Below are 16,352 nucleotides of genomic sequence, written 5' to 3'. Positions count from 1 at the left end.
AAGAAATCACCCCCAGGGGGGATGGCCACGCCACAATCCCTTCTCCTCCATTCTCCTCTCAGGATCTTGGGCATGCATGCACACGTACCCAGCATGAGTTTAAGCCACCAGGTTCAGGACTTGAACCACAGTTGACTACATGGGAGTCCAGCAACGTAACCATTACTCCATCTGCAGGTCCCAGGATGGATTTTTTAAATGACCTTCCTTATGCACTTCTTTTCTGGTTATAAAGTATCTTCCAACCTCAGAATACATCTTGCCTATTGTTTCCAGGTAAATGAAACTGTATTGCAGGTTCTTAACCTAATACATAGCTTTGATGCGTTGTGTAAATTGATTATATATAGTTATAGAATTATGAATTATTTATATGCAGTATTTCTCAAATTATATGTAGCACTTGTACAGTTTTCCATGGGATGTGTGTGTGTCGCAGGGGTTGGACATGATCTTGCTGTGTCACAGTCATCCTGCCTCAGCCTCCTGAGTTGAGACCACTAGCACACGCCATTAAACCATGCTCTTTCAGACAAGGTCTCACTGCACTGCCCATGCTGGTCCCAAGCTCACAATCCTCCTGCCTTGGCCTCCAGAGCAGCTGGGACTACAGGAGCATGCCACCACGCTCAGCTTTATAGGATGGGCTAGGAATTGAACCACGCATCCAGTGGGGCCTCAGCCTGCCAAGCAGCAGCATCCGGCATGCACTGCTACAGCTGGACCTAAACAAATCCTTCTGAGGATAGGTCCAGTTTTCATGAGCCTTTCAAAGGAGGTGTATGACCCAAGCAAGGTGAAGAACTAGGCCCTAATATCTTCAACACAAAGTGAATGGCAAGTGCAGTATGGGTCAAATACTCCTAATCTGAAAATCCAGAGTTTGAAATGTTCCGAAATCTGAAACGTGTTGAACACTGATACGGTATCACAGTGGAAAATCCCACACGTGACCTCATGTGTCAGGTCACAGAAAAAACATTATATAGGGCTGGCAGGTGACGTGGTGATTAAGGCACTGGACTCCCATACGGCCAACCGCAGCTCGAGTTCTGGACCTGGCGGCTTGTTTTCTCACTTTCCCTCTCTCTGTCTGTCCCTCTAAATTAATTAATTAATTAATGAAAATAAAATAATTCTTTTAAAAAATGCCATTATATAAAAATACTGTATAATGATGCTGACAGGTGGCGTGGTGGTTAAGGTGTTGGACTTCCACAGCTGACTGTGGTTCGAGTCCCGACCTAGTGGCTTGCCTTCTCACTCTCTCTCTCTCCCTCTCTCTGGTCAAAATGGAAGAATAATATTAAATTAAATTAAATTAAATTAAGTTAAATTAAATACTTCTAAAAAAAATACTGTATAAGGTATTTCAGCTACGTGTACAAGGTAAACATGAAACACAAATAGTGTGTTCCAGCTACCTGTATAAAGTAGACATGAAACACAAATGAATTCCGTGTTCAGGCTTTGGCCTCAAACAGCAAACATTATAAAATAAAATATAAATATTTGTATATGAACTATTCTAAAATAAAATAAAATCTGAAATCCAAAACACTCTGGACCCAAGCATTTTAGATAAGGGATACGCAGCCAGTGGTTACAACGCCACTACTGCAGTGTGTAAGGAAGAGGTGACTTCCAGATCTAGCCATCAGAGTTTCTGTTCGACCTCACTATTCAGTGAAGACACTAATGCACAGGAGCAGAGCTCTTCTTACAGCAGCAAGGGGAATTTGGGAACACAGACTCCCACCTTTAGCAGCTTAGCTTTCATGGAGGATGTGATGGTCGTGGGGTTAATGAACTGGAAGGACGGGGCAGCGTTGTTGGGGTACTGCGCAGGGAACTTCACCAGCATCTTGACACGGTGGTTGCTACAGTGCACAGACACCGTGCAGCTCCGATCCGCTGCGTCCATCTGCAAGACAAGCCCACAGCTGTTTTGAAGACAAACTGCAAAGGGTCTTTGGTGGCAAATGGATTCAGATAAACCAAGTGAAGGGTCCACATTCCTAGTAATTCAGTGAAGGGGAAGAAGACAAAGATAGATACGATCGGGGGCCAGCAGGCGATGTGGTGGTTGAGGTGCTAGATTCCCACAAGGCTGACCACAGTCTGAGTTCCAGACCTGGTATAGCTGTTTTGAAGACAAACTGCAAAGGGTCTTTGGTGGCAAATGGATTCAGATAAACCAAGTGAAGGGTCCACATTCCTAGTAATTCAGTGAAGGGGAAGAAGACAAAGATAGATACGATCGGGGGCCAGCAGGCGATGTGGTGGTTGAGGTGCTAGATTCCCACAAGGCTGACCACAGTCTGAGTTCCAGACCTGGCATACTGCTTTCTTGCTTTCTCTCTCTCTCTGGTGAGTGCATGTGCCCTATAGTAAATTTAAAAGTAGTAATAATAATAAATAAAATTGAATAAATAATTCTTTAAGCATTTTTTTAAAAAAAGATAGAGATTAGAAGGCAATTCATTTTCCTAATAGATTTTTACATTCTTGTACCAACTTAATAAAAGGGGACTTCAAAAGTTCATAGAAAACTGGAATTAAAGTATAAATTTATTGGGACCAGCAGGTGGCATAGTGGTTATGTTGCTGGACTCCCACATGGCCCACTGCGGTGGCTTGAAAATCATGCTGGGCACATTTGCATGTGTGCCCAAGATCCCAGGACGAGAATGAAGGAAAAGGGATTGTGGCGTGGTCATCCCCCCGAGGGGTGATTTCTCACTTTCCCTCTCACTACGCCTGTTTCTCTCCAGCTAGTGAACACACCCTAAGGCAAAAACCTCTTAAGAAAAAAAAGGTATGAATTTATTTGGGTCAGCAGGTAGCATAGTGGTTAAGGTGCTGGATTCCCATATAGTTGACCAGAGTTCAAGTCCCAAACTTGGTGGCTTGTAGATTTGACCAGGCACGTGTATGTGCATGCCTAAAATGCCAAGAGGAAACTGGAGGATAAGGAACTGCAGTGTGGCCATCTCCCCTTGGGGGTGATTTCTCGCTTTCTGTCTCTTTGTCTCTCTGTCTCTCTGGCAAGTGAATGTGCCCTATAACAAAAATCTCTCAAAATAAATGAACAGATAAATTAAAAATAAGACAACAACAAAATTCCTTCCTAAAGAGCTACTCAAGTCTCTGAAGCAAAGAACTCTTATACCTGCCCGAAAGGAAAAGGGTCAATCACTCGGTGCACTGAAACAAAGCGGCTTTGGTCTACTTACGCATGAATCTAACTCACTGAGAAAACGACCAGCTTGTACAGGAACAGACCCAGCACAGCACAGGGCTCTGGAGAGCCAGGAGGGCTGCCTGCCGGAGTTGGTCGCCATTAACTTTAGAAATTCTGCCTGACCACCAAGTCTTCCCGGATGGAAGCACCCTCGCCTGCAGTAAAATGAGGTGCTGGGGTGTCTGAAAAATCTACATTTATAAAACACCTCTTCCTTTCTTTATTTCTGTTTCTTTTTTATAAACTGCCAGAGGGTGTTTGTGGTTGCCAGAGAGAGAGGAGAGACAAAGAAAGAGGGAGAGAGAGAAAGCAGTTCCCAATGGGTCATGGTCATGCCTTAATCCCTTCTCTCCCATTTCTCTATCCTGTGGGGAGTTGGGGCATGCGCCCAGCATGGTTCTTAAGCTGTGTGGACTGGTATTTGAATGTGGTCAACCACAAGGGATCCAGTTCCCCCAAACACGGGGCCACCACAAGGCCAGCTCTAGAACACCTTATTTCTTTAGAAAACCTAGGAAATAAGAACACGAGCAGAGAGATTTACCTGTTAGCACAGCAGAGCTATTTGTGAGCCACAGTCCTAGCTGAAATAGTCCCATCTCCCTTAGACCACCACCAGCAGGCAGGAAGTCCCGCCCACGACCACTCCAAGTACCTCCACATTGACGTTCCGGATCTGCACGTTGATCAGGGAGAACTCCTGCTGCAGCGTCTGAGGCAGTCCCAGCTGATCTGATTTCCTCTCTTCCAAGAGGTTGCTAGGGAGATCTTCCTTTAAGGCTACCAAGAGGCAGAGATTCAATTGTGGAAAGCATTACTGAAAACGAGTTGGGAGAACAGTTCTGGGGTGCCACCACATCAGCCATCAGTGTGACAAAATACCTTCCTCCTCCCCGTGGCTTGAGTTGTGCTGGTGATCCGTATCTTGAGGGTGCAGGGTCTTCTCCGGTTCTGGCAGAAGTGAAATGCTCTCCATGAACTCGTCGACACCATCTAATATGTCATTTGCACAGAGCTGCAATCAAAGGCAGAAGCTGTAGGTCTAGAGAAGTCAGTGGGAATAACTGTTGTGTCTTTGAGTTCAGACTTTGTGGCCAGTAGGTGGCGTGGTGGTTAAGGGTGCTAGACTCGCACATGGCCGACCGTGGTTTGAGTCCCAGACCTGGTGGTTTGTTTTCTCTATCTTTCTCTCTGTCCCTCTCTGGTCAAATTAAAATAAATAAATAAATGTTAAATAAAATAATTCTTAAAAAAGAGAGAGAGTTCTGTGGTTGGCAGGTGGCATGGTGCTTATGGGCACTGGACTCCCACATGGCCAACATGGTTCAAGTCCCAGACCTGGTGGCTTGCTTTCTCACTTTCTTCTCTCTCGTTCTCGCTCTGTCCCTCTCTGGTCAAATTAAAATAAATAAATACATTTTGTTAAAAAGGTAAATAAAAAATATTATTTAATAAAAAAAGGTCTAGGGGACCAGCAGATGACGTAATGGCTACATTGCTGGACTCCCATGTAGACCACTGTGGTTCGAGTCCCAGAACCAGTGGCTTAAACTCACGCTGGGCACATGTGCGTGTGTGCCCAAGATCCCAAGAGGAGAATGGAGGAGAAGAAATTGCGGTGTGGCCATTCCCCCTGGGGGTTATATCTCACTTTCTGTCTCTCTTTCTGGTGAGCGCACGCGCCCTATAGCAAAAACCTCTCCAAAAAAAAAAAAGAGTTCTGACTTTAAAAGGGAGTTACAAAGGATACAGATTGTTAGCCAAGAACTGACACAATCAAAAGAGATTTTACCCATCACAGGCTCTCCCTGGTTAAAGACACAGGACAACAGATTCTATTTTTCTAACGTGGGCATTTTTCATCATGCTCCGAGTTTATGTAAGCCTCAGAAACAAGTCATTTAAATTCCAAGTCTTGATGGAGTTATTCTGCTAACCCAAGAGCATAAATATCAACTCAGACCTTCTGGAGCAAATGGTACTTCTTGGAGAAAACTGACTAGGAAAGCAATGAGGTGATGTGGCCCACGTGCTCGAAGGCGATGTTACACCAGGCGGTGTTGCAAACTTTCCCAGCATTTTCTATCTGTCTGTGCATAGCAGTGTGCCAAGGCCTGTGGGGGATGTGGGACGAGGGAGCTCTTCCTGCCATCATGGAACGTAGCAGTCCAAGAGCCCATGATGGGCAGAGCCAGGAAGTGCCACAAAAGCAATTCATTCCAGAAACCACTGTGGTTCATATAAGAAACATGTCGTTTATGGGGGAAAATTGATAATGGCTTCACAGAAGTAGTGTTGTTGGGGCCAGCAGTTGGCATGATGGCTAAAGGCACTGGAGACTCCCACATGCCCGACCATGGTTTGAGTCTTAGACCTGGTGGCTTGCTTTCTCAGTTTCTCTCTCTCTCTGTCTTATGAGTTCATGTGTCCTGTAGCAAATTTAAAAATAATAATAATGACAAAATTAAATAGGTCTTAAAAAAAACAAAAACAAGTAGTAGTGCTGTTGGGGCCGGCAGGTAGTGCAGAGGTTAAAGCACTGGAGCCCATGTGGCCAAAGGGTGCGATCTGAGTCCTGGGTCTGACAGCGTGCAAAACACACCAGGTGTGTGTGTGTGTGTGTGTGTGCCCAAAATCACAAGAGAGGAATAAAGGAGAAAGGACTGTGGCACGGTCATTCCTCCAGGGGGTGATTTCTCACTTTCCTCCTCTATCTCCTTCTCTGTGTCTCTTTCCAGTGAACGCACATGGCGTACAGCAAACTAAAAGAAAAACACTTGTTGATGGACACAGAGCTCTGGACATTTGCAGAGTATAGGAAGAGGCTTATTAATCCATCTAGAAGAAAAGGCAATGGGGTCCACATGCCACTTGCTCGCGCTGCTGGCCGCATACCTTACATGAGGACAGGATTGAAAAAGACATTTAGACGGTCCTCCGCCTTAAGGTGCTGAATATCGTTTGGTCCTTATTTTTATTATTATTTCAAATTCTGTTATACATTCAATCACATTTAGCTTGCAGGATTGAAAAAGACATTTAGACGGTCCTCCACCTTAAGGTGCTGAATATCGTTTGGTTCTTATTTTTATTATCTCAAATTCTATTATACATTCAATCACATTTAGCTTCGAAGTGGATATCCCAACATGTGTACATTTCTCACCAGTCCGGTCCAGTTGACAATACTATAGGCCTCAAAGTCTCAGTGTGGAACACAGGAGCCACTTAGTGTTTATCTCACATCCTCTAACTCCCACCTATACTGAGTCTGCAGTTTTGGGTTAAATTTGTAGCATAAAAGTTGCGTTCTTCCACAATGGCATTGAATACATACCCTCTGCATCTGGGAATCCACCCGCCACATTCTCAAGGTCTGATCCCGGGACCATGTAACCAGTTGGTAATCCTTGGACCCTACAAATCACCAAATAAGAATCCTGGAAATTCTTCTGGATTCAACATCCATTTTTACTACAGGTCACGATGGACCTGTAGGGTCCATTCATTCATTCATCCATCCATCCATCCATCCATTCATCCATCGTACCCATCAACCCACCCATCCAACTCTCAGCAAGTATTTATTGAACATCTCTATATGCCAGGCATCATTCTAGGCACCAGGACTATAGCACAAATGACACAATCTCTTCTTGGGGCCAGTAGGTGGCATGGTTGTTGCACTAGATTCCCACATGGCCAACTATAGTTTGAGTCCCAGACCTAGTGGTTTATTTTTTCTTTCTTTCTCTTTTCTTTAAAGAATTATTTTATTTAACTTTATTTATTATTATTATTTTCCAGTTTGATCAGAGAGAGACTGGGGGTGGCGGTGAGGGTGAGAAAGCAAGTCACCAGGTCCGGGACTTGAACTGTGGTTGGCTATGTGGGAGTCCAATGCCCTTAACCACCATGCCACCTGCTGGCCCCTATTTTCTCATTTTCTCTCTGTCTCTCTCTAACAAGTGCACATACCCTATAGCAAATTTATAAAAATAAATGAATAAATAAAATTCTTTGAAGAATTATTTTTTGTTTTATTTGTTACTATTATTTTTAAAATTTGACCAGAGAGAGACAGAGAGAGAGAAAGGGAAATTGAGAAAGCAAGCCGCCAGGTCTGGACTCAAACTGCAGTTGGCCAACACGTTAACCACCACGCCACCTGCCAGGCCCAGTAAATAAACTTTTTTTAAAAACTCTTCTTGGGGCCAGCAGGTAGCATAGTGGTTAAGGATGCTATAGACTCCCACATGGCCAATTTCAGTTCAAGTCCTGGGCCTGGTAGCTTGCTTTCTCACTCCTCCCACCCCAGTCAAATTAAAATAAATAAATAAAGTTAAATGTTTTAAAAATAAATTAATTAAATTTAAAAATTCTTCTTTAGGGACCAACTGATGCTATAAAGATTATGTCACTGGGATCCCATGTAGTTGACCACAGTTCAAGTCCCACATCCAACAGCTTAAACCTCACACCGGATACGTGTGAGTGCATGTCCAAGATCCCAAGAGGAGAAAGAAGGAGAAGGGACTGCAGCATGGTCAGCCCCCTTGCAAGGAGATTTCTTGCTTTCTGTCTTTCTGTCTCTATGATGAGTGTACGTGCCCTATACAAAGTGTAATGGCTATGTCACTGGATATAGCCATGTAGTCAACCATGGTTCAAGTCCTGGATCTGGTGGCTTAAACTCAGGCTGGGCGCGTGTGTGTGCATGCCCAAGATCCCGAGAGGAGAATGGAGGAGAAAGGATTGCAGCATGGCTATCCGCCCAGAGGAGTGGTGATTTCTCACTTTCTGTCTCTCTGTCTCTGTCTTTCTGGTGAGCGCACGTGCCCCATAGCAAAAACTTCTCCAAAAAAAAAAAGTGTGATCTGCCCAGAGTAACACAGTGAGTAAGCTTGAGCTAAAACAAAGGCCATTTTTTTCCTTATTGGTTCCTTGGCTCCCTCAATTCACTTCTCAATGTTTTTGTTTTATAAATTTTGCTAGTAGGTGTATCTACTTGTCAGAGATAAACAGAGAGAAAAGAGGAGAGAGAAAGTATCCCTAAAGAAAGTGTGTTAACATCACAATCTCTTCTCCATCATTTCTCCACCCTGTGCACTGGGGCTGAAATCTGCTTCGCGTGATCGGGCATATGGGATCTGCTCACTTAGCCATGAGGCCACGGGGCCAGCCCTCAATGTTTCCACGTACCCTTAGGCACACTGAACAAGGCGGCGACTGCTCTGAACCTCTGCCTGCTATAGTTCAGCCATCTAATCTCGTGTTCATCACAGCAGTGTCCTGACTCGGTATCTGGCCTCTTTTCACACCCGACTTTGAGAACAGGTGTGCCTAATTCCCCACCTATGCCTTCCACCAATTCCCACTCATTCCCAAGGGGCCTCTGCCGTCCCCAGACTGCCTTTCTCGCACTGTCTCCCTGCCTTCAAATACAGAGGCCCTCTGCCAACCTGCTTATCCTATTCATTGCCTTTAAAGGCAACTTCACTTGCAAACCTGGCTCCTGCGTCTGTATAAGCTATCTTATGCTTCTACCTCTCAATCCACTTTTGGAATTTCTCTTTTTCTTTTTAAAAGTTTTTGCTATTTGGTGTTTGTGCTCACTGGAGGGAGACAGACAGAGAGAGGGAAAGTGAGAAATCACTCCCTGGCGGGGATGGCCACACTGCAATCCCTTCTCCTCCACTCTCTTCTCAGGATTTGGGGCACACCCACACGTGTCCAGGGTGATTTTCAAGCCACGGAACACAGAACTCAAACTGTGGGATTGGCCATGTGGGATCCAGCCACCTTGACCTCCACATACCTGCTGGCCCGAATTTCTCTCTTAATGATCACATGGCTTGGTCTGTCTACAGTCAGTTGTTTTTCTCTGCCTCTGCATTGTTTTACACTGTGTCTATTCATGGTAGAGAGTGCATGTGAGTACACCTGCACATGACGAAGAGAGAGGAAGGCACCTTTGACAGGGTCTGGTCACACAGTGATCCTCTTTCTCGACCCTCTAACTTGTCAGGATCTTGGACATACATGTGCACATACCAGGCTTGCTTGAAGTTCACCAGGCCAGGGATTCAAACCCACAGTCGGCGGTGCAACTTGCAGCACTGCAGTCTAGTACACAACAGGCTGCCACCTGGGCAGGGCTTCTGCCTCTGCATTTTGGTCTGCCAGCAACAGCCAAAACCAGTAACTACCACATCTTTCACGGAGTATCCTTGTCCCTTGACCACAACATCCTGATTCTCTTTCTACGTCTTTGAGATCGTTCACCATAGTGAAAATCAAAACCAAAGCATGAGACAGTCTGATAAGAACTGAGAAGACATGACAGGGGGGCTGGCAGGTGGCAGGGTGGTTAAGGTGCTGGACTCCCACATGGCCGACCACAGTTTGAGTCCTGGGCCTGGTGACTTGCTTTCTTACTTTCCCTCCCTCTCTTGCTCTGTCTCTCTCTGGTCAAATTAAAATAATAATAACAACAAATAAAATAAGTAATTTAAAGGGGTCAGCAGATGGAGTAGTGGTTACATCACTAGACTCCTACATGGCCGACCCAGTTCAAGTCCCAGACCCAGCACTTAAAACTCACGTAGGTGTGCGTGCATGTATGTGTGCCCAAGATCCCGGGAGGAGAATAGAGGAAAAGGGACTGCAGCATGGCCATCTCCCTAGGGGGTGATTTCTCCCTTTCCCTCTCACTGTCTGTGTGTGTGTCTCTCTCTCCAGCAAGCACATACTCCCTAAGGCAAAAGCCTCAAAAAACTTTTAAAAATAAAAATAAGGCATGGGAGGAAGAATAAATTAGCACATTAGGTGAAGAAAGTAAAATATAAGAATACATGCAGGATAATTAAATTTATAAAAGGTTCAAAAATACACAAACCCAAACTATTTTTAGAATTCATAAACAAGTGGTAAAGCCATGAAGGACAACATCAGAAACTGCTCTCAGAAGCCTTAGGACAGGCACACTCTGGTCAGGGAGGGGACTGCGATCAGGAGGCTTCCGGGGTCTGGCGTTCTCGTTCCTGACCTCGGTGGTAGTTACGTGGACTTTGTATAATTACTTGTTAAGCTGTGCGTGCCCTATCCTATTCTCCTGGTGGAGGTTTATGAGGGTCACCAACAAGCTGGGACAGAAGCAGCCTGCTCTAATTGCAGGCCCACTAGAGGTCTTTCCTGGGACCCGGGACAAGTCCCATCGCCCGTCCTGACTGGCTTCCTTTCTGTAACGTGGAAACATACGTGTGCCCTGTCAAACATTTAGAGATGATGGCGAAAAGATCTCAAGGAAAGAGAGGCTACGTCGACTCCTGCATGGCGAGTTGGTGGGGAAACTGAGGCTGGGGCATTTGCCTCTCATTGGACACTCGGCCATGCATTCGCGAGGGCTGGCGAGATGGCGCTGCAATAACCAACCCCGAATCTCAGTAGCTTAAAGCAAGGATTACGTGTGCACTCCACGTCTCCAGCTCAACCTCATGGCAGAATGTGCTGGGAGCAGCTCCCTCTGGAGTCTTGCCAGCAGCCATGGCAGAGACAGAGAGCGTGAAACCGCACACCAGCTCTTAGCACTTCACCCGAAGAGCCTGCGCCGCTCCCTCGTGTTTGTGATCGGAGCAGGGCGTGAGGCCAGGCCAACCTTCAGAGAACGGGAAGCGTGTACACTAGCCCCAATAATCAGACCAAAATGGAGTTGCTCATGTTAACATGCCATCATCAAACTGAACTTTAAAAGAACAGACAGATCTAAGAACAGATCCGCTCTTTTCTGAAAACAAATCTCATTCTTCCTGAGCCAGGGGAATGACGGCCCTTCTGCCTTCGACTGTTCAAGGCAAGTAACTCGGAAATACCCGGTCCCCATGGACCGTGTGCTTTCTTCAGTCCTTTTCTGTCTGTGAAACTGACTCCCTGGAACAGGCTTTTTGGTTTTACTCAAATCTGTTCTAAGTTGTAGCCCCTAAAGCCCCAGATAAAGTTGTTTTTATCTTCTATGTTTATTTCTTCCATGAGAGAGAAAGATAGAGAAAGAGAGAGAAAGGGGGGCAGGCACCCCAACCCCATGTTGCAACCCTCCCCCCCACCAGCTCAGCTCATACAGTAGGTGTGGGTGCACACACTGGGAGGTGTGCGTGTGCCCACCTGGCCTCACAGGAGGACCTGGTGATGTGCAGAGTGTGTGCCCCCAGCTGGCCCTAAAGTATTTCCTTTTGTTCGAGACCCAGAGTTTGAATGTCACCGACAGAGGAAAAACATCACTGCGGTGTCTGTGAGGAAGAATGGAGGCACGTGGCAGACAGCACCAGTGACCGTCCTGGCGTCCCTCATCAACCGAACATGAGGAAGAGACATCCCAGAGCAAATTTCTACCCACTTCTTAAAGCAGCAGATCTTCCCAGCAGAGAGAGACCACACCAAAGTCAGAGGAGAGGGAGGGTTTTGGGGAAGAGAGGCAGTGACACACTGCCTTTACCCGGCCTTGACTGAAGGCGGTGGCCCCCTGATCTGGCTCCTCCAGCCCAGGTCTGCTCTGACCTCCACGAGGACTGCATGGTCAACACTGCCCCGCACCGCGGCCCTACCGAGCACAGGTGGACCCCAGGCCGCGGCCTCCCTCCCGCTCACCTTCCTTCTGCTTCCTCCACTGGAACTCCAGCACCACATCGTCGTGCCCCACAAAGGTGTGCACTGGCGTGTTCAGGTCAAAGACATTCCACAGGAGGAGGCTGTTCTCTCTCCGCAGCTGCGGAACCATCACGGTCACCAAGCCGTTGCTGAAAGGCTACAGCGAGACAGGGAAGAGCAGGGGATGACTCCAGGTGGGGCGAGCTGGGTCTGGAGCTGCCGCGGTGAAATTCTTCCCAGTTACAGTAACTAGATGGAGGAAGACCCCAGCCCACCTGGGGGAAAATTTCCCAAACACCACGAGCTGACTCATGGCCCATCAACCCTTCTCTTTGTTTACAGAAGGAACCGTGGCAAGTGAAAGGCCAAGCCAGAGGCTTGGAAAAGAACCTGAAAGATTCTAAAATAGGGACCAGCAGATGGTGTAGCAGTTATGTCACTGGACTCCCACACGGCCGACTTAGGTTTGAGTCCTGGACCCAGTGGCTTGAAATTTATGTAGGACATGAATGAATGCATGCCCAAGATCCAGGGAGAATGGAGGAGAAGGGACTGTGGCATGGCCATTCTGCCTAGAGAGGTAATTTCTCACTCTCACTGTCTCTGTATCTCTCTCCCTCTGGCAAGTATACACCCCCAAAGGCAAAAACCTCTAAAAAAATAATTCTAAAATAGCCAATGATTCTGAAGACAGGGTACTGCCATGTACAGCTCCCCATCCCAGCTCCGCTCAGAGACACCGACTGCCTCAGAAAATGAGCACACAGGCCGCCAGGAAAACCCCACGGCAGCAAATGGAATTCTCGTCTCGGGGACACGCACCAGAAGAGGGTCCACAGGAAGCCTCCCCTTCCCACGGCCCCACTGGAAGACTACAGCTCCCCCAGGGAATCTGTAACTTCAGGATTGCTAAGTTTTACTAAGCAACATCCGACCTGCTAGATAGCAGAGGGGCCCATGCGGTTGACAGGCAGACTCTGTGACTTCAGGAAGGAATAAGCCGCAGTCACCTACGAGCACACTTACCTAAGCGTCCCCTTCTGTTAGCACTACTAGACTTCCCTGTTTATTTTTTGAAGCACATATATTAAGTATTTCAATTTGGAACAGTATCTGACTTCTTGGCAAGTAATCCCAGAGGCAAAAAAACAACTTAATACCCAAAATACCTGCTTGGCTCCACAACACTCCAGGTGACAGCCTCTTTATAAAAGGAGCGTCACTCATCCCTGTGCTTGCTTTCAAACCAGCCTTTAAGGAAATACACTCTCTCTCATCAAAGGTTACCAATGTGGCAATGGGAAAATTATTTAAAGGTTAGTAACAGCCTACCCCACACATGCTTGAAGTTTTGTTTTTTTTTTAATTGCAAAAGGCACACATGCATGCCAGAGAGAGAGACATAACGGGAGAGAGAGAGAAGGGGAAAGCGCCCCTCAAGGGACCGTGGCCATGCTGCAATCTCTTCTCCATTTCTCCATCTTGTCGGGACCTTGGGCACATACAAGAACAGCATATTTTTCAAGTCACGGGAGCCTGGATTCAAACTGCACTTAGCCTTGTGAAATCTGGCTTCCACCAGCCGCACTGTATTTTATGGTATTGCACATTAATGTAAGTTCCTTCAGAAGAAATGCAGACTATAAATGTACTAGGTGCACTTTAAAACATATACTTGTACACTTTAAAATGTACACTTTAAAATGGTGAATTTGGAGCCAGCTGGTGGCACGGTTGTTAACACAGCTGGATCCAACATCGCCAGCCACCTGGTTCGAGTTCTGGACCCAGCAGCTTGAAAATCACATTGGGAACATGTGCATGTGTGCCCAAAATGCCAAAAGGAGGGAGAAATGAAGAAGGGATTGTGGCATGACCACTCCTATAGGGGTGCTTCCTCATCCTTCTCCCTCTCGCTCTCTCTCTGGTGAGCACATATGGTCCTTGACAAATTTAAAACAGTATAATGGTGAATTTTATCACAATACAGAAAGGCATTGTAAAAACTATTCTTCACGTTCTGTAGAAAAGGAAACTGGCTCAAAATATCAACCGGCCGGCACCAAAGCTCAGCAGGCAAAGGCACTGGATCCCACGCAGCAGAGTGTGGAGAACCACGCTGGGCAAGTGTGATGCATGCCCGACAGTCTGACCCAGAGAAGGAATGGAGAAGGGACTGCGGTGTAACCACGCACCTCGGGAGATGCTTTCTCTGTCTCTCTCTGGCCAGTGCACAGACACTCTAGCAAACTTAAAAAAAAACAAAAAAGGTAGAGCTGAACCCCAAACCCAGGGCTTCTGAAGCTAAAGTCAGAGCTCTTTCTACCATGGTTCATTTACGTCAAGTCTCTCACCCTCTCCTCCATCCCACCTTGCCGCTCCCCGCCACCAGTGAATCCTTTCACACGGCCATGCTTCTCGGCTGAGCGCTGATCAGTAAGCCTTCCTTTTTTTGTTTTTTAATTTTGCCAGAGGGTACATGTGCTCTCCGGAGAGAGACCCGTAGTCGTACCGCAATCCCTTCTCCTCCATCTCTCCCTCCTTTCAGGATTTCGGGTATATACACACACATGCCTGGCCTGTTTCTCAAGCAGCCAGTGTTGGGACTCAAACCACGTATTCAGCCATGTGGGATCTGTCTCCCTTAACCACTAAGCCATGGAGCCAGCTCTCCAATGAACAGTTCTAATGCAGATACCTCCTCAACATCCCAAGGGTAGATTTTTAAATAGTTAGCAACACATGTGCCATCATTACCATGTGTCCCACCCTAAACCATGACAGACAGAGAAAACTGCCTACAAAGAAAATGTCCCTTGGTTCCTGGCATCTAGAACACCAAAGGGAGGCCTCCCAGCTAGAGGGAGGGTGTCTCACTCACCGTGTATCTGGCCTTCCAGACAGGCACCTGGCAAGGGAGGATATTGAGGTATTTCCGAGGCTGGCGGTAATCCCAGAACTAGAAAGAAGAAAGCGAGATAATTTGTGAAATAAGTGAAAAAAAAAAAAAAAAAAAAAAATTCAACTACTGAAATAAGCACAGCCTTCGAATCTGTCACTTTTGTCTTCTAATGACACATTTCAATAGTGTGTTTTTAGTTCAGCCTCCACAGCCACGCTGCTGTGCCGGAGACACCGAGAAATCCGCTGTTCACATCTATAAATGTTCGGGGAGAATTTTCAGGCCTCATAAGGGCCACCAATCAGGGGAGACGGCTGTCAGTCGGTCTGCCTGTTACATGACCCTCCCAGCTAAAAGGTAACAAGGACACCCTCGGGTCCTGTATCACTTGCACTCCACGCAGATTATTTAACAATAACAACAGCTGAACTACTGACTGCGTCTCAGAAAAATACTAGACCTTTCCGTCTTTTGTCCTATTCAGTCTTAAGAACCACCACATAGTAGATGTTATTCATCTCTTTTTCAAATGTAGAGGCCAAGTTACTGAATGATGTAACTTGCCCAAGGTGACAAAGGAAAAAGCCAACTGTGTGAGTATTTGGGCACCAGTCCGTCCAAGGGAGTACTCACTCATTCACCCAACAGGCAAGGTGTGGTGCCTGAAGCCGCAGCAGCAGCACACAAAGGCGGGCCAGACAAAACCCTACTGCGAATTCGCTGCGCAACTAACACGAGAGGCAAACGTCCTTAGAGCTCAGGCATTCGTCATGAGTGTCGGACACGGCAAGGCACCGAGGACAGGAACGCCAAGACTGAGACTCTGCGCTAGGCGAGGGTTAAGAGATTATTTTCAGGGCCAGTCCCGGTAGTATGCTGCTAAGATGCCATGGCACCCTAGGGGCCAGCAGGTGGTGTGGCGGTTAAGGTGCGGGATCCTACCTAGCAGTGGGAGTTCTGGACCAAGTGGCCTGAAAAACATGCCAGGTACATGTGCGTGCCCAAAAGCCTGAGAGGAGAATGGAGGAGAAGGGACTATGGTGTGGCCATCCCTCCAGTGGGTGATTTCTTGCTTTTCCTCTCTCTGTCTCTCTCCAGCAAGCGCATGCAGCCTAATGGCAAAATAAATAAATAAATGAAAACTAAAAACAAACAAATAGATGCTATTCCACTGCTCTCTCGCCAGAGACAGAGCAAGAGTGCAAGAGAGAGGGAGAGAGCTCCACTTGCCTCCTCCTTAACAGACTGAAAGGATTTATAAACAACTTGATCATATTAGGATACATTCTTATTTTTGTTACTTTAAGAAAGCCACAGGGCCAGCAGGTGGTGTGGTGGTGAAGGGTGCTGGACTCCCACATGGCCAACTATGGCTTGAGTCCTAGACCTGGTGTCTTGCCTTCTCACTCCCCCTCACCCACCCAGTCTTGTTCTGTCCCTCTCTGGTCAAAAAATTTATTTTTTCTTTTGGAGAGGTTTTTGCTATAGGGTGCGTGTGCTCACCAGACAGACAGAGAGAGACAGAGAGACAGAAAGCGAGACACAACCCCCCGGGGGGACGGC

The 16,352-nt window shown here is 46.8% G+C and overlaps 1 protein-coding gene across 3 annotated transcripts in view; it reads right to left on the bottom strand.

Annotated features, from left to right (window-relative positions):
• WDR59 (WD repeat domain 59) overlaps positions 1-16,352 on the bottom strand; it is a gene marked incomplete at its 3' end in the record, with an annotated part of 95,421 nt that overhangs the window by 39,014 nt on the left and 40,055 nt on the right. For all 3 annotated transcript variants that reach the window (XM_006152639.2, XM_014589402.1, XM_014589403.1), the window contains 6 exon segments: positions 1,760-1,924; positions 3,900-4,024; positions 4,127-4,259; positions 6,582-6,661; positions 11,888-12,044; positions 14,769-14,846. In XM_006152639.2, the coding sequence (XP_006152701.2) occupies positions 1,760-1,924; positions 3,900-4,024; positions 4,127-4,259; positions 6,582-6,661; positions 11,888-12,044; positions 14,769-14,846 (738 nt within the window).

Source organism: Tupaia chinensis, unplaced genomic scaffold (genome assembly GCF_000334495.1).
Source record: "Tupaia chinensis unplaced genomic scaffold, TupChi_1.0 Scaffold000355_1, whole genome shotgun sequence".
Classification (NCBI taxonomy): domain Eukaryota; kingdom Metazoa; phylum Chordata; class Mammalia; order Scandentia; family Tupaiidae; genus Tupaia; species Tupaia belangeri.
This window is presented reverse-complemented; position numbering and strand designations above follow the sequence as displayed.